General features: G+C 36.9%; 1 protein-coding gene across 17 annotated transcripts in view; it reads left to right on the plus strand.

Annotated features, from left to right (window-relative positions):
- Positions 1 to 26065, plus strand: part of Syt7 (Synaptotagmin 7) — a 311069-nt gene that overhangs the window by 268770 nt on the left and 16234 nt on the right. For 15 of the 17 annotated variants that reach the window (XM_066292677.1, XM_066292678.1, XM_066292671.1 and 12 more), the window contains 2 exons: positions 3260 to 3271; positions 5888 to 6035. In XM_066292677.1, the coding sequence (XP_066148774.1) occupies positions 3260 to 3271; positions 5888 to 6035 (160 nt within the window). The remainder of the gene's footprint in view (positions 1 to 3259; positions 3272 to 5887; positions 6036 to 26065) is intronic. The other 2 variants (XM_066292675.1, XM_066292686.1) reach the window with 1 other exon arrangement.

A 26065-nucleotide genomic window follows, 5' to 3' on the forward strand; every position in this document is an offset into this window, starting at 1 on the left:
CAGATTTTCTTTTTGACTTCTTCAAACTAATTTCGCGAAATTTTGTATTCAGGGGTTTTTTGGCATGAGAAATTCAAATTTATAAACGATTTTGATGTGTCTTCTAGAGGGCACCACAAGCGACCGTTAGGACACTTTTAAACCGTCATAACTTTTTTCTGCCACAGTGTATGTCAATTACGAACAGAAAAATCTTTTACCCTATCTTTTCTGCTTAAAAAAGGTATATTTGTTAAATGTCGCTAAAGCCAACCGTTTAACAGATATTTGCAATTTTATTAATAGATGCAATTTTTATTTCAAAGCATTTTATGACAAAAATTTCATAGCAAATGCTCAAAATGCGCACCATTCTATTTGTATTGTAACTTAGGTTTTTTGTTGTTTCCATGAAAACGTTTAAGTAAACAAATGAAAATAACACTGCACGTCTTAGTTCCTTTTTGACGTTATTAGAGTACTGAAGTTATATTAAATCAATAACTATCGCTTTTTCACAAATTCACATAAATGCCGCTTTCTGTATCGTTTCTGAAGGTGGAATTATTGTGGCAATTTTGCCGAAGGTGGTCCTGGAATGTGACAGTGACTGTAAACAATTCAATTGTTGAAACAATTGCGCGTCGCGCGTGGTACTTCCTTGGGCGACACTAAAATCGACAGCTGAGCCACAACTTCTGAGTTGAACGCGAGTAAGGAATGAAGTAAGGAAGAGTTAAAAAGTAAGTTACTCTGTTTTATTATTTACCTGCCCGAGCCCCTTTTCGAGATATTTAACAATAAAACGGTAAGAAATGGCTTACAGCCGTCAGTCACTCAGCGATTTAATTATAATATGCAGACCCGCTTGACAAAAGGGCCGGAATTGAATTTCAACAGAGAGAATTCCCGTTCAGCACCCTTTGTGTCGCATATGCCAGTTGGCAGCTGGCACCAAACTGGCACAAAATAGGGCCGGAAAGCGCTCCTGTGTCCTGATATCAGTCCCACCTGTTTGCCGGCAGGAGCGACTACTAAATGCAAAACTTACTTGCAACGAATTTCAATAAATTCCATTATGACTGAGAATGATAATGCGAAACGTCTCTATGGACGTTTTTTGGTTCGTGTACTTTATTAAAAACGTCCTCATGATGGTTAAAATTAGACTGTATTCCATTAGCAGGGTTGTTATTTGCCCGTGTTGCACAGACCGATCCCTCAAAAAGGTAAGTTAATATTAGTTTTAGGGTGATGCATGGAAATTATCTGCTCCAATTTGCCCTACTTCGTGCTTAATGGTATTAATTACTGCACTGAACACATAAAGTGTTTACCTGGTTACATGGCGTTTCAAAGAACTTTATACCATTTGGCTTAGTCGGAAGTAAGAGTAATTACGATTTTTTAAATGATACTTATTATTAAACTTAAGGACGCGGGTTCGGTCTTAAGGACAGGGGAACATTGCGGTGAACAATTTTTCCATGGAAACCCTCAGTCAAAAACGGGCCGTTTTGGCTCCAGGGTCACTTTTGTGCAAACGTACAACGTTAGCTCGTCGACAACAAAATACTTCGATATGTCATTCATTTTCATTGAAGATGATGCCAAAAAAATACAATAAAGCTTGAAAATGTCGACTCCCGACGTGATTACCTAAATTTGTTTTTTAAATTAGTGAATCGCTCACACGTCGCAAGATCCGCACGGCACCTTGTTGAAGGAAAAGAGAAGCTGCCATCACTCCTCTCAACGCGTCCTCTTCGGTGGTTACAGGAGTTTCATACAGAAAAGACGTGATAAAGAACTTTGAGAAAAAAAATCAAACGGGCCTAAATCGGGTCCTCGCGCTGGCCACCTCACAGATCCACCTCTCCCGATCCACCTCCCGTTAAAATGTTTATTTAGATAATTTTTACAGGCAAAATGTGCAGGTGTACCGTTATAAGGAAACCGCATTTTATCCCGTACGCCCTTAGGAACGTGTACGTGGTCGAATAGCGTAAGAACTAAGCCTTACAGAAAATTTCGGGAAATTTTCCCAATTTGCCGAGGAGCTAAGAGGAACGAACCAATTAAAAAGTTCCCGGCAATACCGGCCCACGTGTCTATAGAAAAACCAAAACGAGGTTAGTTGGTGAAATGCTGCAAAACTCGTAGAGGAAAATGTACCTAAAAGTAAGGCTGCAAGATCTGCTTGTAAAGTCTTCGCCACAATGTTCGGTGGACAGCATTGCCTTGCAGCAGAGTGGCAGTGTGAGGATCCAGAAGTTTAATTAAATAACTTTAATCACAATAAATAAATAATGGAAATGGAAGCTTCTTTGAAAAATATAATCGATTAATTTAGAAACGCGTTGGCACGAAAGACCAACTTCCTCAACTCGGTTAGTTCATCCTCCTAAATTTGGTAATTTTAGACTTTAATTTTTAATGCCCTTCCGACCAAACATTCGCCCATTCTCCACCAACAAAAGTCTATTCATAATTGCAACAATACAAAGACAATTAAAGAAAATAACTACGCTAAATGCATGTTTGTACATGCAAAACAGCTAAATCGCTCTAGGTAGCATGGAGGGGCGTAAACCGCAAAATTACCCTGAATTTTGCACCTCTATTGTTGTGGGTACTTCGAAGTAGACGAAATAAATTATTGCGATGTTTGGAATGTTCCCGAAGAGCTTTTAATACCCCTCAAGAGTCGTTGTAAATAAACACCCTTGGAAAAGGCTGGGACTATAATTCGTTCTCCGAAGTTTAATCAACTTGATTAAAATTGCTGGTCAAAATGTTTATCGAAGGGGATTTAACTTGAGCCAGTTTCGCCAACATCTGCGGTTGATGCCACCGAAAGTTGGCAAATTAACTCAAGGTGGAGACAGATGTTTGATGGAAAAAAATGCATTTCATGACGCGACGAAACTGATGATGGTCGCCGAAAGTGGAAACGTCGGATTGCCAATATGAAATCGCTGCGTACCGCAACGGAAAATGTTAGAATGACGGAGGGTCAATCGAGTTGAATTTTCTCGCTAAATAAGCTGAGTAAAAAACTAAAAGCGTTTTACTTAAATTTTTTTCAAAACCCTTCGGGGTTGCTCAAACTTTAAAATGACACGCCCTTGAGCTCTAAATTTTGCGTTACTTTGCTTCAATTCAACCGTCCTCGTGCCTTTTACAGTGACACTTTGTATACTATATGTACGTATGGTGATGACACTAATACTAATGCAATTTTGTCTTTCTTTTCATGTCTCACTTGGACCCTCTACAGAGCTCAGTTAGAGTAAGTATAACTTTAGTTAAGAAAATTATGTAAATGTTCAAAGGATGCAACATGGTTCCAATCTCAGCTGCTGAAATCTCTCAGAAGATTAACGGTCCTGAAGAAGTGTCACAGGTAACAAAACGAGGATTTAACCCTGTCGCAAACATGCTTCGGAGGCATTAAACCCCTTGATAGATTTATCTCAGGATTTCCTTAGCATCAATTTTCGTTTTTTCTCGACTACTTTCGGTCGTATTTCCTTTGGTCAGCGATTTACGAGGGAAAACTTCCACATTTTCCTGTTTGTTTTTGTAATTTTCACTGAAAGATACACATTAATGGCCCCCCTAAATATGGCCGCCAGCTATTGCGGCATTAATTAACTTAAAGTTCTGTTAGTGTACTCGTTTAGGAAAAGGACCACGCGGAGATGTTTGAAGAAAAATAAAGTTCTGCTTAATTAAAGTACGGAATAAAGAGGGCGAAATTGAGCTGCAGAAAATTGGAAATCTGGCATGAGCAAAGAAGAAAAGTGGGTTAAAGAAGAGGAATTGGGGATTTGCCTTTGTTTTTTTTTCAGTTAGATAAGGCCGCTTTCTTTGTTCTGTTAAATCTCTGGTTTTCCAGACACCTTTACCCTTTCAAATTATACACAATGGAGCCTTAAGAATATCATTTCTGTTGCCACGGTGATTGCATTTAAATCTACCATGTCCTGCCTTTGATTTTTCGTGACGGAAATCCTAAAAACGTGGGGGACTTTATGGTCCAAAGAATTCTCACGAACTAAGGACTCAGCCACTCAAGGTAATTCCAGAAAACAAAAAGAAGAAACAAACATTAAAAAAATAACTGAAAAAAGAAACAGATGAGCGGTAAATCGAAAAATTAAACTGAATAATCGATTTTGCCTATTTTGCTTTTCAAAATTCAAAATAAAATATTTTGGAATCTAAAATCAGCTGCGACAGCTGGCACTTCTTCAACTTATAAGAAAATTTATCTCATGACAATATTTAAAGCTCATATCCTGGAAATTTCTGACATTTAAAAATCTAATAAAAGGATAAAAAGAAGTATCGGATTTCAATTTTCTATTTTTAACGCTGCAGGATTCCCGATAAGCGAACAGTTTAAAATATATGACCCATATAAATTATAGCTGAGCAGGATAGGAAACGAGGCTGAAGGTTCCAAATTGAAGTAAATTCATTGTCAAAGGGGAATGCAATAGGGAAATGATAAATGTGCCCCATAGGGTATATGCAAAGATTTTCTTTCTCTGAAACCCTTATTATGAAATATAGAAAAAAAATGAAATTCCTAAATGATCTGCACAAATGATGTGGCTAAAAGTGATCGTTTTATTGTTCGTCATTTGGGTGTTACAATAGAAAAATGCTTTTTCTCAATCAGAACTGGAAGTTTCTACGTTTTTCCTTTTATAAGTTAAATATACACGTTTGATGTATCAGTCTCAATCTGATCGGATTAAAAAACAAAATTTTAATGTGCCACGGCTCAGAAATCAAATTCGAGCAATTCTTCAGTGTGGATAAAGTCACAATATATTACAGCACAATCGATGTTTTGCCAATCCTCTCCAAACAGTTCTAAATCGGATTCAACTGCACTTTCTATGATTGCTCGAGCTCTGAAAATCCCACAAAAGTCGGAATTCTTGCCCAATTCCTCAGCAATTCCCAAAAACATCAAATTCTTCAAGATCCAATGGTAAAGACGAAAAAATGTCATTTGTAGGAGTCTAAATGGCAACCAAGAAAATCGATTTAAAAAATTATTCGGGAAAGGCGAATCGCAAATTTCCACGCAAACTAGGAAAAAATCTAATTTTAGTCCGTTAACGACAAATATGGAATATGGAAGTTGATTCGAGGAATCCCTCAAATCTGATTTTTTTCTTACATCTTTTCTTGATGTTTTAGTAGGAACTTGAAAAGTCTGAAGAGCACAAATGAAAATGAATTTTGCTACTTATGGTCAATTGCTTCGATATACATGGATTTTTTTTTAATCACTAGTGAATTAAACGTTACTTAGAGCACTGCGTTGATTAATTGATTTGTAGTACGTTGTAATTAAATAAAATTAATTTCAGAGAACAAACAACTTTTTTTCAGATCTTTTGCGACTTTATAAACTGGAATAAGCTCGCCCAGGGTTAAATTTATTGTAACAAGAAACCTTTCTTGGCCGTATCTGGAAATACATATATGACTAAAGGAAATTCCTCCTCAGGTTACCCAATAACCACACAAAAAGATTCGTAGCGAATGCAACGAAATATTTACAAAAGAAACTTTTCAAATTGCTTTTCCTCTTAATTCCAATTTTCCGTCCATAGAAAATTCAGGTACCTGCATCAACTTCCTATTATACATATAACAGTTTATAAATATTGAGGTAGAGATACTCGTTCCATAACATGTTAACATCAACGACGTTGCGGTAGTAAATGTGCTATTATTCCCCTTCGTAAACATACAACTATTTTTCATTTTGTGAAGCAAAGACCTTCGTTCACGTTTAAAATTTTCCTAAAATTTCCCTCGTCCTTGTCCTCAACTTAACTCACTTTTATTCGATTAAATAACTCGATGTTTCCCATTTTAGGACTACTGGAAGTCCTCAAGCAAAATCTCCAGCAGGCAGCAGTGCGGGGGCACTCGTGCCCTCAGAGGCCCGCACCCCCAACGCCTCCAACAAAGCCCTGCAAAATGTCAAAGGGGACCATCCGTCGGTAAGCCAACCTGGCCAGGATGTAAGCATGTTTATTGTATATTTTGCTAGATTGTTAAGTGTCCAAAAGTGAACTAAATTTCACATAATAATGATTAAATTCATTAAAGAAATTTGAATCCCCTTGTCAGGCCCAAATCAGCTGGGATTTAGTTCATTTCACTGTGACTGAAGCTCCTTTTGGTTATGAATTAATCATTCGGTCCCAAGACTAATTAATCAACTGATGTCAGGGAGTAATGCGGTGCAGCTTTTTTCAAGTTTTACCTAATTTTAATTAATTTTCAGAGGGCCAGAAAAATTAATTTTATATTACATAAAAAGTGTGATTAACCGGTGCCCATATGGAATTTTTTACATGAATATTCAAATTGCCCGAAAGATATGAAGCGTTATGACATTTTAAGCAAACTTACTCTTAGAATCAGGGGCAAACTGGCCCTGATAAAATGTCAGTCATTCTCAATTTTCAAAAAATGTCCATTTTATAGTTGTCTTCCCCTTCTCACAAAATTATAAAGTTTTAAATGCATAAAACAGTCTGTATATTTTTCGACACTAATTCAGGGATGCAATTTCAAATACACTCACTTTCACATGAAATGCACCACCCAGTAATACTAATAATTAGATCTTGAAATTTTGGCAAAATAATGCTTCATCATGGAGTATCAAATGATCAGACTTTCAGTAAAAAAGAAAGAATGCTGGTGGTTTTTTGTCATTGACCTTTTAGATTTTTTATTCAATTGTAAATAAATAAAATAATATTTACATGGAAATATCAGTTTATTTTGTTGTTGAACTGTGAATAAGACATTTCAAAATGCCCCCAGTGAGACAGCGTCGAAATTTTTCCCGCGTTTTGGACTTTGATAGAGGGCGAATTATCGACACCAAGGAGGGTGGACTCTCTTTTCGTGAGATTGCCCGAAGAACGAATCGGAACCACACCACGATCTCCACGGTCTGAAGAAATGGTTCAGCAACATCGTCCAGCTGGACGTCCTCCCCGTAGCAGCAATGCACGTGAAGATCGACTTCTTAGACGGATGGCCACTGGTGATCGATTTCAACCAACAATGTGTGTTGCAGTAGATCGGATGGGAGCTTAAAATCGTCGGGTGTCGATGGCAACAGTTTATAGAAGAATTTCGTCTTTTGGCCTGCATTCATACCGCCCAAATCTACAACTGCCACTAACCGCCCGACACCAAGCTTCCAGATTGGGTGTCGAGAACAAGTTGATTGGAGTCATGAGTGGAACAATATCGTCTTCAGTGGCGAGTCGTGATTTTGTTTATGGATCAATGATGGTCGTAGAAGCGTCAGACGATACCGAGGTGAAAGAAGAAATTTGCAATTTTGTGAAAGGCGCCACACAGCTTTAACACCTGGTGTTATGGTCTGGGGCGCGATATGTGTCGGTCGAAGATCTTCTCTTGTGTTCATTCCAAGCACCTTAAACGCACGTCGCTACATTAACAATGTTCTGAGGCCACTATTAGTACATTAAATGCAAACTTTACCAAATGGCGTTTTCCAACAGGATAATGCAGGACCACATATTGCGAACATTACTCGACAATACCTGGAAGACGCACAACTGGAAATACTGCCTTGGCCTGCACGGTCACCGGACCTATCCCCCATCGAACATCTTTAGGACATGATGAGTCGCCGTCTTCGAAATTTACCGAGGCCTCCAAACAATGCGGATGACCTACGACATCATCTTGAGGTAGCATGGAATGAAATATCCCAGGAGGATATTGATCATTTGTTGCAAAGCTTGCCGCGAAGAGTACGTGAATGCATTGGCGTACGAGGCGATGTCACTCATTATTAATTTTTTAATTAACAAATGTTGTATCTTTTTACTGAAAATCTGATCATTTGATACCCCATTATGAAGCATTATTTTGCCAAAGTTACAAGACTTAATTATTAGTATTACTGGGTGGTGCCTTTCATGTGAAAGTGAATGTACATGCACCTATTTCTAGCAATTTTGAAAAGGATTTTTTCTAATGTCCGAAAAAGCGCTATTTTGATCCCTTTCGAATTTCCAACTCCCCACTCCTCGCCACTTTCCCACTCCTCCACTCCATTTACTACTCCCCAAAGTGGGATCGTAAGAATTTTCTGCCGGTAAAAAAATATTGGCTCACAAAAACTCTCCAGCCCGCCCCTGACTAAGTTTGATTTTGCTACCTACAATACGGAGACTTTGAGCTTCAGTCGCATCCAAGTAACCTATATATAATAACATAGATGATGTCTCAACCCCTTATTGGTAAATATGAGAATTGACGTAGTTCTTCCTTGTAATTTGCTGCTGGTAGAATCTCTATGGTAATATTGATATTAGTCAGCTAGTCCCGGACCCCCGGAAGGGAAAACTGGACTCTACCCTAGCATAGAGGGCGGACGTGTGTAAATAATCATCATTCTCAACAATGATCAGTATAAATTATAGCTGTCTGTTTGTCGTGCCATTGTAATAATCGATGTTATTATCATTGTTTATTAATTATGTGCAGCTACTGAATAATCTCCTCTGTTATCAATGGTCTAACTGAAACTGTCTGAAAATGGTGTTTGTAATGGAAAGTTTCAACGTAGCCGGCAATTTTCAGTTAGGCCATTATTTGATATCTGTGGTAAATAAATTGTTGCCTGATGCGACCGAATGCCAATGTTCTATGTGCCCTATTTGTTGGATGTTTCGATGTTCTGGTTATAGTAGAGAGGTGCGTGTAATTAACTAAAGCCTGTGTGTTTTACGAATAATAGTTCTCCACATGCCACCAGCCCGTTTTGAGGTTTGTTTTTTGTAAATAACTCGCCACTGTAGGCAATAATTATCTTTAATTTCTTTTATTGACGACAAGTTTCAGTTAGTCCTACGTAATATTTTGAGGCATTCCATCCCCCTTTGGGGGGCATCAAACTTTCAAGATTTTTTCCTACCTACAATTCTGCACCTCAGAGCCTGAGCAAGCTATGTCGAAAATGATGATTTTTCAGTAGGATCGACTTTGCGTGGACAATATTAACTTCAAGGTATTTGTCACTTAAACTTGATTACAAATACAGGGTGGTCCCTAAGGGTCTTACGATGTCTAAGGAGCTGATTCTTTGGATTGTTCTAAGGCGAAAATGTTATATGAACGCACGTCCCAAAATGAGTCGTTTTCGAGATACATAGTATTAAATATCATTTATTGTAACTCGGTATACCTACACAGTAGTCCAAACAGTGCATTTCCCGTCTGTTTAAAGAGAAATGGTGTTACTATACACGTGCGTAGAGATTACCATGTCAATTCTTATAGGGGAGGGGGCGGTACGCTACTGGTGTTTCCCACATTGGACATATTTATACATACGTAAACGCATTTGATTGCGTTTTTCTCGTTGCGTTGCGTTGTTCCGCAGCGTTATTAAAGGTACTAAAATAACTAAAATGGAAAAAAATTGTTGAGCTATTTTGCGAGTATCTCATACTATATGACCTTTTTCACGAGGCCCAAAATGTTGGAAAAGAGGGTAAGGTTGGGAGTAAAATAACGAAAGAAATTAATAAAGAATGGTAAGGAACATTATTTTTCCCGAATTAAATTAAAAAAGTGGTATTGGTCTCGTATAGAAAACTCGATTTTTGCTGCTCTTCTTCGGTCATTTTCAACATTTTGAAACACTCCAAGTTTCGGCTCTACTGCGTGTAAAAGTTCAACAAACCCATCTTTATATTTTTTTATTCGAAAGAAATTACTTAAGACACATGCAATTTCCCCATTAAGAATAGTATTATCAATTTTGGTTTGTATTGGTCTATAGAATATATGCTGATATACTAAAAACATTTTCGACCGCTATTCTTATCGTACAGTTACTTTGACATAAATTTATAATCCGGGTCAACAATAGCCATTAACATTATTGAGAACTTATTTAAGTAGTACCAATAATTAGACCCAGTTTTGTCTGGATACTGAATATCATAGTAATCATGATTTGACACTACGAATACAATTCGGTAATTGCCATATATTTCTAAAGTCTTTTTTGAATTTTTTTCCATATTTCTGTAGTGGATTTGGATAAATGCAGAGTGTTTAGTAAAGAGATAGAAATTTTTCAAAGGCACATAAATAGATTCATTTTGAATCTATATAACAATATTTGTTCTTATGCAAAGTCTCATCGTTTTTAAAATAACGGCCAAGGGGGGAAAGACGGGAGGGCAGAGTAGAAGGAAGAAGTTATTGTTTTAGAAATAGGGGACCTCATTCTGAATATAAAATTTATTGACAGTAGTATTTGTTTAAATTAGAATTAACGCTAAAACTTTTAACATAATTAATGTTTATTTAAATTTAATCTCCCTTATTTTCTTGTGAATAATATTTCCTTTTGTTCTTAGTTTTGTGAAGTATAATCTTGTCATAATATCATATATTATTTAATAGAGTATACACAACAGAAGTTCTTAAGGCTATTTGAACTTCTTGAGCTGACGGCGTATTGGAGAACATTTTGTTTAAAATGTAAGAATAAATTGGAACAAAAGTATTTTAACACGTCCATTTGTGTACATAATTGTTTATAGCAATAATTCTTAATAAATTTTTCTTTTACTTTATTATTATATATATATTAAGAAGATTTTAAATAATCCCCAAAAGCTGCAAGTATTTATTATCAAAAAAAATCACCTCCATTATTTCGTATGAAAATCTAAAAAGGCAAATATTTTAAAAACGTTGGCAACTTTCCATAAGGATTAATGTGATTATATATATTCAAAATAATTCCATTTACCTCCCATTGAAAACTTTCTATCCCTCAACTAAAGACCCTGTACCGAGTTTTCCAAATCCAATCTACTATCATTACCATTTCTTAAACGTTAAGAGTTACATGGTCGGTTAAATTAGAAAAAATATTATCAAAGTTCATACTCTTCTTAGAACTATAAACAATGTTGCCAAATGATTTTTAGCTTGTGAGTTATTATGAACAAACTAAAATTCGGTCAAATTTAATTTTCTAAATAAATCGAAAACTAAAGGTTTTTCATCAAAACGTTCTATATAAAAACTTCGGTTTTCTTATGTCTACAAATCAGTAAATTTCAAAATTTTAAATGTTGCTTAGTTTTTGAGATAATGACAACAACTTGATTTTTTTAATACGGACCTGTACATTTTTTGGCCACTTTTAAAAGTGCTTAGTAACCCCTTTACAATGATGTATCACAAAATAAAATTTCTTGATGTTTTAGTTTAAAAAAAAAGTTTTGTATTTTTCTCTTAATAAGCTAGGCCGATCCTGGAGTTTTAAGTAAAAAATGCAATTATTATGTCTTTGAAATGCTCTGTAGGCAAATATATTATCAATCAAGCTATAGATTTATAAATTTCTAAACGGTAAGAAAAGTAATAATTCAACTCTTAATTTAAAATGAACTTAAAAATCTTTAAATAAAAAAATGGAGAACTAATATGATACAATCAACGGTCATTATCGTTATAATTTTTACTAATTATAAGTGTTCAAAATAACCTCCGATATTACGAAGACACTATCGACCATTTTTTATAACTTTTTTTTTTTATTTTCTTCAACTTACAAGGGATTAGTTTTTGACAAGCAATTTGAATTTTTTGTATAAGTTCCCCCACATTCCGCGGTGTTGTTTGATAGGCCTGATCTTTGATATAGCGCCATATAGGGAAATCCCCAGAAGTTATATTTGGAGACCGTGTTGGCCAGTTAATGGAACCATTTAACGCCATACCAACATTAATAACATTTCACTAATTACTACGCTTACTAAACAAAAATAAAGTTAAAGCATTTTTTACTTAAAACTCCAGGAGCGGCCTAGCTTATTAAGAGAAAAATACGAAACTATTTTTTTTGAACTAAAACACCGAGAAATTCTATTTGGTAATACATCATTGTAAAGGGCTTACTAAGAACTTTTAAAAATGGCCAAAAAATGTACAGGACCGTATTTAAAAAACTCAAGTTGTTGTTATCTCAAAAACTAACCATCATTTAAAATTTTTAAATTTACTAATTTCTAAACATAAGAAAACTATGAAGTTTTTGTATCAAACGTTTTGTTGAAAAACCTTTAGTTTTCGATTTATTTAGAAAATTAAATTTGACCGAATTTTAGTTTTTTCATAATAATTCACAAACTACGAATCATTTGGCAACATTGTTTACAGTTCTTAGACTAGTATGAAGTTTTGTGCATTTTTTTTTTAATTTAACCGCCCCTGCAACTCTTACCGTTTAAGAAATAGCAATGACAGCACATCGGATTTGGAACACCTTGTATATACATTACAAATATCTACATAAAGCTTCGCAACGTTCTGCAACTATGACACTTACAGTCGATAACCGAACTTTAAACCTATGGCCAGTTGTATAAAACACATCTCCAGTGACCAGATACTTAAAAATAATATTTTTTTAGGGGAAGAGAGTTTTAAAAAAAGGAAGAATCTACGAAATATTTATGCTAAATACATTAGGACCAACAAAACCAAAACGGAACAAGAGGCCTCTAATACAAAAAAATGGATATGGGCAGATCACGTAGAAGCATTCAAACTATTTTTAGATTATGCTAAAACTCCATGAAATGTCAACAATATCTATTCACAAGAATCTACAACGATAACAAATATGGAGCACTCTGAAAGCGTAGAAATATTTGAAACTGAACCAGAACAAACGAATAATAACGATTCCGAAACTCCGAGTACGAAAACCTCAACGTTGATAGCTACAAGTGCTGCTTCTGGAGTTAACGCTTCGCACACTCCAGTTATTCCCAAAGGAAAGAGAAAATGCAATTCTAAGCAATTGAGTTCTGTGAAAGATATGATCACATATACACATCGAAAAAGGCTAAGGATATTTTTATAAATAGATTGAAGTTCTTTTGATACTAATTTGAAAATAACGTTAGATATTTAGTGTTAGAAAGTGTTTAATATATGACAAAACTGAGCTTTTGTCGATAGAATCCTAAATTATATAAATTTATTCCGAAGTTGCAAATATAACTAAAAACGCCCTTCTTTTAATTTAACAAAACATAGAGCCCTAATTCTGTCACTCAATTTCAAAATGATATTGTTGATTTCGGCTTGTGGTGTCCTTCCCAATTCTTCTGACAATAAATCTCAGGATCGAGAGGCTCCGTCAATGTGGACCATATGTGGCGATCCCTTCTTTGAAGCACGTTCCCGACATGCTCAATTGGATTCAGATCTAGCGATTGTGCCGGCCATAGCAATGCGATGACTCCTTTCCGGTCATCAAACAATGTGTAACAATAGCGACAATTTGTGTACGAGCATTATAATGCATGAGGCGAGTGTTTTGGCCAACAGCGTCAGCAAATGCCCGGACTATGCGGTCAAAACTGGTACCGATGTACTGTCGAGCTATTGGAAACAGATTTGGAAAAAGAAGGCCGATTCTGCCGTCAATCATTATTCCGGCCCATGCCATTATTGTACCGATTCTATGCAAATAGACTTTCTGGACATGTCACGAGCGTTCAACATTTCCAGACCGCCTCTACATTTTTATTCACGATGAGAATCTCGACCAAGTCAATTCCACTCCAACTTCTATATTCTTGACACCACTCTAATCTTGCAGCGCCATTGTCGCTGGAAAGAGGTGAAGTACCAGCCACCAAGACGAACTCCACAGTGGTCGATCCGACGAGGTGTACTGGACTGTGCTGAATGACCGTCGTCTAAAATTGCGCGAGCTAGCAGATAGGATAAATATTTTGAAAGCATAATAGACGTCGCATTTTGCTCGAACAATTCGATATGAGAAAGTTGTGTGCAAGATGTTAAAGTTAAACAAAAATAGAGCCATAAGGGTGTTTAGAGGGAGTGTTTGGCAACCTTTCGCAGCAGTGAAGCCGAGTTTTCATTTGATTCATAACCATGGTTGAAGCATAGGTCCATCACGTCACATCTAAAATGAAAAAGAAATCAAAACAATGGATTCAAAAGGGAGATCAGCTTCAAAGAAGGCGAAAACCGTTCCATCTGCAGGAAAGCTGATGGCGTCAGTTTTTAGGGATTTTTGCTTCAGAAATATCTCCTGCAAACAATAAACTGAGAATACCATACAGATTTCTTGCAGCGCTTGAGCGAAGATATTATGAAAAAGCGACCTCATTTGGCGAAATAGGAAGTCTAACGACACAAAAGTTCATATTTCTATCATAGCGATGGTAAAAATAATTCAACTTCGTTTCGAATTTTTTTTCTCATCCAGCTCACCCGCCAGATTTAGCCCTGTCAGATTATTTTTTGTTTCAAAACTGTAAAAAATGTTTCGGTGCAAAAAGCCAATACTGAAGAGGCGGAGTCCGATGCTGAACTCTGTTTTGAAACATTCGAACTATGAACAGGGTATGGAAGCCATGGAAAATCACTGGGAAGGGCGTATGAATCTTAAAGGAGACAATGTTGAGAAATAATGTAATATGTTCGAATTTTTAAAATTTAAGCCTTAGATCGGATACTAGCGATACTATCCTCGTGCAATGATGTAAACTGCTGAACTGTTGTGTAACAACAATCCCATTACAGCACAATGCCACGTAGCAACCGTCTGAGATTTGTACTATTTCAAAGTCATGCAAATTTCAAACGTAAAAGTTCAATACGAAAGCTGCTTCTGAAACTCGGTACTTTGTGCAACAATGTTCTTTCATGATGATCATAGAAACAGACGAGGCAATCGCTTCCCTCAGAGAAACAGATCATCTAAATTTCAATTTCCTGTTTCGCCAGCTCGGATAAACTTTATCAGGAAGCCGTAAATTCTTGTTTGAAGGCAAGTTTAGGGACTTAATTAAATCCTCCCGACATCGTCACTCTAAATTTGTAAATGCAAATGCACTAGTTTGAACATATGTATAAGTTGATTGAACCTGATTAAACCTCTTTAATGAAAGTATAGGAATTGCAAGAGCGAATGCAACCTGCAGGGACCTTTCGACTCTAATAATGCTAATAGAGCGAGTAATTTATTGATTGTTTGTAAATAATTGAATTGCTTCACATAAAGAGGAAATTGAGCTTGGACGCAACATGTAAAATCTAAAACTTCATCACGCCTCTAAAACAAAATTTAAGTAATTTCTGGGAAGTACACCAACTTTGCCTCAAATTTAAGAAATTTCATTGCAGCTGTAGTTCAAGCTGCACTACTTACGACCCCAGGTTTATTAACCCTACCTGAATTCTCATCTCAAAGTTTCCCTATTTTAAACTTCCCTAATAGTTCAGCTAGGCTAGATTTTCCAACGAAATCTCCCGGGCAACTAAAGTCCTTGATATTCCACAAACTTTCCTCAAAGCCGACTTTTTAACCGCATAAATTCCCACCATTTTTTCACCATAACAGAGTAATACCCCCTTCAGCTATCCCTGCAATCCCTGCTCGGCTCATTACAATATTTCTCCCATTGAGGAAAGGGGCGGGGAAGGGGGGGCCATTTAGGTACCGATTTCACTTGCCTGAATGACTTACTGGTGACACACTCTTTTGCATGACAAAAAGCGTTATGATTTAAATTACTTTGGCAAATTGGAAAAGTTTCGCTTCGAAATCTGGATGGATTCACACAAAGCTCTCAGCCTTCCAGTCGTGTTCAGTGGTATCGTTGTGATGGGGATGAAATGGGATAAAATTTGGAGACTTTTGTTTCTAGATGCGGAGGTACTTCTCAAGGTTTTCGGTATAAGTGGGAATGTAATTTGCATTTATAGAGGTAACATTGACGACATAAAAGAAGATTTGTTGTTTTCTTTATCAGGAAAAGGGCAAGCACGATTAAGCTTTGAGGCAAAGATTACCGTTAATGGAACCCCTCGCGACCAATTTGTTCGTGCCGTTTCGAACAAAAATCGCCCCATATTGTTTCGAAGAATTCATTAAACCAGTTTTCGACGTCCCCTTCGTTGTCGACGATAATGCCCCCTCATTTGGTTCGACAGAGGACGGAAAAGATGGAAATGGGTTGACGCAAAGTCTGGAAAGTATGCCGGATGTTCATGGACTTTCCGTTCGAGCTCCTAGAAAGCGGCTGCGAAACATAAGGCCTAGCGTCGTCGTGAAGCATGAATTGGCCTCATGGATGGAGCCTTTTCCGCTGATTTGCCTCATTCCGAGGTGAAATTGGGCAAAGTTCCTAGTTCACCGTAGTGTTCTTCTTGAGCATCTCCCAGTCACGAAACCTTCTCATTCTTACCTAACGCAAATCGTGGATCTCTTTTGGATGGAGATCTTGCTTCTCTCAGGGTTTCAGCGCATCGCCTGGGCCCTCCACTGCTTTCTTTGCCTTCGGTACAGAAGCTGCTGCTTGTGTCCACGTATTGCTCGGTATAGGGCGAGATATGCAGAAGCAATTTAAAGGCCATTTCCCCTGCGATTTTCGATAAGCTCGTAAGACACTCAGGCTCTCAATTTTCCAAAATTCCGTCGACTGAAGATTATCGAGAGTGGTCTGGTGATCGCAGCTGATTTTCCCGGCTAATTCACGATTTGTTTGTCGAACGTGTGAGAAATTTGATTTTTTTAGTAAAATGAGGAAAACAATTTTTCTCGCGATTTTTGTTATCTAACCGCAATAAAATTTTATATGCACTCGATTTCACACGAAATGCACCACCCAGTAATACTAATAATTAAGTCTTTTAACTTTGGCAAAATAATGCTACATAATGAAGTATCAAATAATCAGACTTTCAGTAAAAAGATACATTTGTTAATTAAAAAATTAATAATGAGTGACATCGCCTCGTACGCCAATGCATTCACGTACTCTTCGCGGCAAGCTTTGCAACAAATGATCAATATCCTCCTGGGGTATTTCATTCTATGCTACCTCAAGATGATGTCGTAGGTCATCCGCATTGTTTGGAGGCCTCGGTAAATTTCGAAGACGGTGACTCATCATGTCCCAAAGATGTTCGATGGGGGATAGGTCCGGTGACCGTGCAGGCCAAGGCAGTATTTCCAGTTGTGCGTCTTCCAGGTATTGTCGAGTAATGTTCGCACTATGTGGTCTTGCATTATCCTGTTGGAAAACGCCATTTGGTAAAGTTTGCATTTAATGTACTAATAGTGGCCTCAGAACATTGTTAATGTAGCGACGTGCGTTTAAGGTGCTTGGAATGAACACAAGAGAAGATCTTCAACCAACACATATCGCGCCCCAGACCATAACACCAGGTGTTAAAGCTGTGTGGCGCCTTTCACAAAATTGCAAATTTCTTCTTTCACCTCGGTATCGTCTGACGCTTCTACGACCATCATTGATCCATAAACAAAATCACGACTCGCCACTGAAGACGATATTGTTCCACTCATGACTCCAATCAACTCGTTCTCGATACCAGGCCAATCTGGAAGCTTGGTGTCGGGCGGTTAGTGGCAGTTGTAGATTTGGGCGGTATGAATGCAGGCCAAAAGACGAAATCCTTCTGTAAACTGTTGCCATCGACACCCGACGATTTTAAGCTCCCATCCGATCTACTGCAACACACATTGTTGGTTGAAATCGATCACCAGTGGCCATCCGTCTAAGAAGTCGATCTTCACGTGCATTGCTGCTACGGGGAGGACGTCCAGCTGGACGATGTTGCTGAACCATTTCTTCAGACCGTGGAGATCGTGGTGTGGTTCCGATTCGTTCTTCGGGCAATCTCACGAAAAGAGAGTCCACCCTCCTTGGTGTCGATAATTCGCCCTCTATCAAAGTCCAAAACGTGGGAAAAATTTCGACGCTGTCTCACTGGGGGCATTTTGAAATGTCTTGTTCACAGTTCAACAACAAAATAAACTGATATTTCCATGTAAATATTATTTTATTTATTTACAATTGAATAAAAAATCTAAAAGATCAATGACAAAAAACCACCAGCATTCTTTCTTTTTTACTGAAAGTCTGATCATTTGATACTCCATGATGAAGCATTATTTTGCCAAAATTTCAAGATCTAATTATTAGTATTACTGGGTGGTGCATTTCATGTGAAAGTGAGTGTATCTGTATGCGCAAATAAGTGTAAATTCTACAAAGCAAGTCAGAAGTACAAGATAACATTTGAAAACAAAAGCCGGACCTCGTTGGACTGTTATGGGTCAAGAAAAAGTTCAAGATCATCAAAAAGTGACAAATTAGCCTAGTAACTTTTATTTGAGACATTTTTTGTTAGAAAAATTATTAAAAGAGTTAGTGCCAGGATTCCCTGTATGCGACTGACCCTGTGTACAGGGTTCTGGAATATACAGGGGCTGCAATATAAATACAAAAGTCTAACAAAGAAAAGTTAGTTTTGTGAGGTAGCAAGGCGACGTGGCCAGATGGATGTTTTGCAAAACGGGAGCGCAAGGTGTTCACAGTAAGTTTCAGGTGAATTTTCAATGATGAGGGGCTCTCATGCAAAAAAATTTTCGGCTTATGCTGTTATCTTACGGAACTTTTAACCGAGAGCTCATTGAGAAATATCAGTTTTCGTCAAAAGCCTCTACGACTATGATAATTTCCCTAAAAGGACGAAGTTGCACCTAGAAAATGACATTTAAAGCAGGATAAGAACATCAAAAACCCATTACCTGTTACGACCTGGCCTTATCTGAATCCTAAAACTCCACTTTTCAAATGAAACCAAATGCTTTTATGAGGAGGTTGTTGAAAATAACTAGAGGGTTTTAAAAATTAATTAGAAACATTCCAAAAGCACCAACCCACACTGATCGCTTGATATTAAAATGTAAGTAGGCCCTTAAATCGATAATTTCTCTGAAAAGTTTTACGTGAAAGGGCCATGCATTAAGGCTTTTTGCCGGTTCGGCAATATGGAAAATCCTGTTGTTGTTCACGGCAAAATAATTTGTCATATTTTACGAGCAAACTGTAATTTTCCGCTCTACATGTACTGAAGAACTTTTGTAATTATTGCAAAATAATTTCAAAACAGAAGTTCGACTCGACTCAAAAGTTTAAATTAAATACCATTGATGAGGGCAGGTAGAGGTCAAATTTCTTTAATCTTTAATTTTCCCCCAAAATTGCCCAAATTCAATGTCTGCTGTGAAACCGAACTAATCTAAATTAATGCTTGGCCAATTTCATCAATTGTGTCGTATTCAAATGGAGTTGACCCTTTAGGTCGTAAATAATGGCAATTTTGGCAAGATAGATGTACCAATATTGAGGTCAAATATTGAAACAAATGGATATGGACCAGTTACCATAAATCCATCCTGAATCGGACGAGGAAAGCATTTACGTGAATAATAGAGTGAAAGAAACAAATTGTATTATTTAGGATTTTGACGTGGCTTAGCCTATATTAGGCTCAAAAAGCGATAAACTGTATTTGGAAGCCTCAGTAAATATTCTGGAAAAATCAATCAAGATGGGTTTTCAAGGTTTCCGAATTTGGGCACGTGTTGCTTTAATCCGGATGAGCCGGCACGAAATATTATGCCTCCAATGTCGAAATAATGATTGTCAATATTTCATAAATCCTCGACTGAATAAGTAAACAGAGTGGAAAATACCACATTCGGACGGTAACCAATCAATCTTCATTAAAAGCAATTTGTTTCGGGGTTTGTTCACAATCAATCAGAGCCACGAATCCACAATTGAACAGTGATGTCCATTTAAAGATTACTTAGCCCGTTAAGAGGAGGTATGTCAAAAATTTGGCAAATGGTTAATAATTTGAAAAAACATGAAGGATTCGTGCCTGTTTAGATGAAATTTTCAGGAGTTTTCCTTTCGACAATAACTTTTGGCAAAACACCGTGCCAATTAACCCATCAGCCCCCACCAGATCATGAGCCCATCGGACTCCTATCGGTTCATTTGCGGTTTTAGAACAGAATTCTTAATGGGGATGTACAGTCGAAGAAAAAGTCTGCGTGCAAGCAACAAAGTTCGTTTCAAATCGAAAATTTGACGAGAACATTTGCCAACAAACGAAAATATCGAGTCAAATTGATTATTGTGATTATACAGGGTTCGCCATTACTCCGGCCTTGGTTCCTGGTGTCTTTGCATAAATATCAATATGAAATGTTTAGTACAGTATTCATTTATATTGGAAAGCTGCATGATTTAATAATATTTTTGTTTATACAGAGTGTTCCGTTTTCGCTGGGCAGCATAAAGTTATATTTTTTTAAATAGCAACCCATAGTTTTTTTTATGCCATTTGATGAAACCTTAATTTGAAAGGAAAATACATTAAACATTTTTTAAATTGGTTGCGGCGTTGCCATATTAGAGAAATTTCTTTAAAAGTGCAGCATCAGAAGAAAATTATCACAAAACTGAGTTTTTTTTAAATTAGTTTTTGTAAAGTAGTAAATGAAAGTCAGAGATACTTAAAAACTTTAAAACATTTTTTTAATGCATCATACTTTTTTTGTATAAAAGCGCTAATTTGCAAATTTTACAAATTGTTGAAACTCGTTTTTTTTTTAAATGGTACCCATGATTTTTTTCAAGTCCTTCTAATGTAGTTTTTAATTCTCTACTAATTTGCAATAACATCTTTTCATCTAACATTTACAGTTATGGAGATATTTGCAAAATATCAATCAAACTGCAACAGGCATTATCATAATCCAACAGATTTATTCTAGTAGCCTTTGCTTCTATTTAACAAAAGCATAAATTACTTATTTCATTTAGTTGTCATATTACCTGCCACTACCTTCTAATGTGGCAACGCCGCAACCAATTTAAAAAATGTTTAATGTATTTTCCTTCCAAATTAAGGTTTCATCAAATGGCATAAAAAAAACTATGGGTTGCTATTTAAAAAAATATAACTTTATGCTGCTCAGCGAAAACGGAACACTCTGTATAAACAAAAATATTATTAAATCATGCAGCTTTCCAATATAAATGAGTACTGTACTAAACATTTCATATTGATATTTATGCAAAGACTCCAGGAACCAAGGCCGGAGTAATGGCGAACCCTGTATAAATTAGTCTCAACAAAAATTTACTACATATGTTATATATAATAATAATGTATTTAAATAAAACCGATAACAAAAGGAAAGAAGTATGCGTGTATCAAAAAAATTAGATTATTTTCTATGAAGTGAGCCAAGTTGAAACAAGTCGATTGTTAGTATTCAGTACTTGTTGCCCAAGTCTAGTAGAAGTTTCTAACATGATTCCTAAGAATAAGTAAATTGCAGTCGAATTGAGAGAAGTTATGATAAAACTATGAAAAGAGGGAAAAACACTAAGGCAAGTGGGTAAAATTGTTAGTATCCATCGGTGGAAAGGGGAACTCAAAATTACAAAGAAACAGGAAATCTATTAGTAAAAGCAGGATCGGACCGTCCCAAATTGATGAATCTGGGAGAAGAGCAGTACATGTTAAGAACTCTTAAAGATGATCCTAAAGTTGGTGCTCCTAAGCTGGTTGCAATCATTGAACAACAATTTCATAAAACCCTTTGTACCAAAACTGTTCAGAATTTGTTAAAAAACTATGGATATAGAGGATGTGCTGCTCGAAGGAACCTTTTTGTTTTTAAAATGAATGAGACGAAGAGGTTGCTGTTTACGAAAATTCACGTTAGTACGCCTTTGGAGTTTTTGGACCGAGTTATCTGGACTGACGAAAGTAAATTTAACATTTGGGGTTCAGGTGGAAGGCGAACTGATGGAGAAAACACAATACCAAAATGAATCCAAACCATTTAATATTAACTGGAAAGCACGTTGGTGGACACATTACGGTATGAGGGTCCATAACAACAAGTGGAGTGGAAGAGGTAGAATTTATTGATTCTTCGTTTTGCGGTTTTGGACATTTTAAAGAGAAAATTAAAACCTTCAGTCGAAAAGTTGAACTTAGGGGATCAGTATATTTATCAACAAGATAATGATCCCAAACGTACCACAGGTATTGTTAAAGGATGGTTGCTGTGTAACACTCCTAAGCAATTGCATACCCCACCTCAATCGCCAGACCTTAATCCCATCGAGCATTAATGGAAGTAATTGGACGGAAGCATAGTTCAAAAGTTGTGCTTAAAGAAATGTTGCAAGAAGAATGAGCAGGAATTTCCAAGAGGAAAACAGCTAAATTAGTCCACTCAGTACCAAATGGGTTAAAGGAAGTCTTCAAACTAAAAGGAGGACCAACCGGCTAATAAAATTTCTAATTTCATTCGCATTGTTAATGTGCGCAAACCTTTTTTTCGTTGCTAAATTCGCTTTTACTTAAGTATTGTTAATAAACTTCATACCTGTTCACTTATTACTCAACATTATTATAATTTTCAACCTGCTGAATAGAAGTTAACACATGGTTAAGGTAAATTTTAGTTGTTATCTCATTGCTCCTAACTCGTGAGAATTGAAGCGATTTTTGTTGCTTGTACAGAGACTTTTTTCCGCCTTTGAAGCTAATGAAGCTAAATATCGAAATTAGTGACGACCCTACAAGGTGTTCCAAAAAAGCGAGGCGTCATGAAGTGTAGTTTTTTTAACCCTTGTGTGACCAGCCAAAATTTGCCACACTAGTGATTACCCGGACTCAGCGTTGATTTTACTGAAATTCCGATATTGTTTTTAGATTAAAAGTAAATAAAAGCGTAATTAACAGCTTCTCAGGCTGAGTCGAGAATAAAAAATGCATGACCTCAGTCCAGATTAAACCTAAACATCAATAAAAATTAATTTTGAACGGGTTCACCTTCATTTTTTTTTCAAGTGATAGAGTCCTCTCAGGATCCTGTGTTAGTTCATAGATTTTATTCGCCTGGGATGCCGTTGGAGAAACTCCAACATAAAGATCGCTCCAGCGCAATGCCCTAACATTTCGGCAATAAATAACAATAGATAGAAAACAGAACCCAAACCTCGACATACCATTAGATGTCAAACCATGAGTATCATACTAGTTGCCATTCATCTGGTCTACTTCCAACCTGATTTATAAAGTGCGAATCGTAAAATTGACAAAGGGCCGCAGTAAATTAGGATGGAATGTCTCGCAATAACTGCGCAAGTGACCCAAGAACCAAAGGGTTATAGCGATAAGGCAATGGTGTGAACGCTTCAAGGTGGTGGTTTTCCCACGATTTCGTGGGAAAGAACCAGACTCTGGATCTGCATTTTTCGGGAAAGAGCACCACCCCTTTCGGAGCAAAATCGGAACCGTTTCTCATCTCATCACGTTAACAGCAACTTCTCTCTCGATTTCACAAGTTGGAAAAAATCACTTTACCAACTTCTACCGCATCTCGTTGCAATAGAAATCTGTACACGGGCATTATCGTTAATAGTTTAATCGTCAATCAACCCTGTGTTCCAACTAGTTTGTGGTCAAATTTAGTGTGATTCGTGTAACAGAGGCTCTGTACCCTCTCGAACCTTTGGACCCCATTATTTCATGTTGGTGGCCGGTCTGGTTAGTCGACTCAAGTACAAAACCCCGCCAGCGTATCTGGATCTCTCTGTGGGTGCCTAGTGAGGCAGTCACCGCTGTTGGGCAGGAACTCAGGAAGCCCCTGGCCTAAACAGATGCAGTGACTTTTAACATTTTAAAAGAAAATCTAGACATTCGCAGTGCCTCATAAGAAAATTAATATCGTAGTTAGCTTAAGTTAGATTTTAGTAATTTGAAGATGGATAGTCATATAAGATCACCTTAACAACCAAAATGCACACCGGATGTTCACAAGAACTACTCAAATTATCACCTATTCAACCTCAATTTTCTTGATTTTTTCCAATAGAGTGGTGTGCTTTTTTATGACGTCAAAGGAACGAATATTAAATTTCTTTCATTTTAGTATAAAATAATATCTATTTAATTTAAATATGAATGGGATTATTAATTACTGCGGCAAAACCTGCATTCGTGGCGATGGGCCGTAGCGTTAATCATCCGTTGCCATGGTTTCAACGTTTTTTTCGTTTTAAATCTTGACAACTTATTTGCGGTTTTTGTGTTCCCTCGAAGTTTGTCCAATTTAAAAATCGCCATCAAAGTAAATTATACTCGACAGGAACTTATTGCCGTGATTTTTGTAATTGATTCACGTGATCGAAATTGATTATTAGCACCTCGGTACGGCGATTCCTACGTAATGTGATGTAAGCAGTCTAGAACATCTAAAAAAGCATTTTGAACGAACAGGAAGTGTGAATTATGAAAAAAAGTAGAAACAAGAGGACCTTAGGAGCAGAAAGTGAATTGAACGTCAGTTTATTAGTAGCAGAAAACCTAGGAGTAAGCTTAAGTGAAAATAATCGCGAAGTCAATGAGCTATCGAAATTTAATAGAAAAAAACATCGAAACCATGGTAACGCGTGATTAGCACTAAGCCAATTAGCCATGAATGCAGGTGTTCCGAAATAATGAATAATTCCGTCCAAACATTTTCAGTGAATACGACCTCATTTTATGCCAAAAAGGCGAAAATTGAATTTTATTTCATTTTGCGACGTAGAAAACACACCATCCCATCGGAAAAAATTAGGAAAATGGAAGTTAAAAAGGTGACAGTTAAAGTCGTTATTGTGAACGCTCTGTGTATATTTTTGCCCAAATGATTTTTGGTGCCTGTTAAAGTGATCTCACACGAGGGTCCGTCCTAAAATCACGAAAATCTATTTGAAACTGACTGTGATATTAATTTTTTTATTAAACACTGCGAGTATATAAAATTTCTTGTGAAACATCACAGCTTGAAGTGGCTGCGTCCCAGGGAAAAAATCTAAGAACTAACGCAGGATCCAGGAGAGATTCTACGGCGTGAAAAAAATGTCTACAAAAGTGACAAATTATGGCCCGCGTCCCGCGTTTCGCGACACCATGTAGAACTGCCATCAATTTTAAAATTTACCTTCATTAGCCTCATAGATTCCCATAGTTGTTTTTTTTATGAAATTACAAATAAGCTCATAGGAGCCCAACAAGCGAGTAAATTAACGCCCTGTATGAGTAGTTAAACGAGGGGGTTACCAAGCCACATGGCGAGTTTTCGCATAGTCGATTTAAGGTGAATTAACGTTATTTTGTCGTTCCGTAATTGAAGCGCCAGTGTTGTATCGATATCGCTTTCCAAATCAAAAGGGTAAGTACGGAACTGCCTCAACTGGGTACCGACACGCAAAAACAACAGTACGCTCCTGACCCTCTACTCACAATAAGAGACAGAGATACATTTAACGCCATCTTTAACGTAGCGACAAACTCCCTCCCATAAGACTACATGCTAATTTTTACGTAACGACAAAAAATACATTTCGCAATGCAACGATATACTCACGTTACGACTTACGCTCGCCCCACAACACTGGCACTTCCGTTACGGAACGACAAAATAACGTTAATTCACCTTAAATCGACTATGCGAAAACTCACCATTTGGCTTGGTAACCCCCTTGTTTAACTGCTTGCATGCTCTATGGATTCGACGTCAAGAACATCGCTCACTTAAGTAAAACACCCTGTATATTTTTAGAAATTTGAAAATTGCAAGCCGGGGGTGATTAAAATATGAATCTCCGCATGGCAGTGTCTCTACTTGTTTCGAAGTCACCGGATCTTTCTTAACTAACACTCGGTGTATTAAAATCCACCTTTGCATTGAACTCAACACCAAAAACTTCACTTTTTTCAAATGAACGCCCTGTTAATAATGGGAATTTCCCTACTCCCTGACTTCCTGTTCAACTCAATAAATTTACCCTCGACGAAAAGCTATATAAAGAGATTAGAATGGGGAAATATTGTTGTTTCATTTGTGATGAAATGTCGAGGAGAAAATTGACGGACTTGTCTCCTAAAACCCCTATAAGGGTTTAAAAATTTAGGAATTTTCTTACTGAAGTTAATTCAAGTCTCCAGTAAATTTACTTTCAGTGAGGAACTGTAATCTTATAACTTACATTGCTAGGTAGTTTTCTCATTGAAAACGACCTAG

The sequence above is a fragment of the Euwallacea fornicatus genome, chromosome 18, assembly GCF_040115645.1.
Source record: "Euwallacea fornicatus isolate EFF26 chromosome 18, ASM4011564v1, whole genome shotgun sequence".
In the NCBI taxonomy this organism is placed as follows: domain Eukaryota; kingdom Metazoa; phylum Arthropoda; class Insecta; order Coleoptera; family Curculionidae; genus Euwallacea; species Euwallacea fornicatus.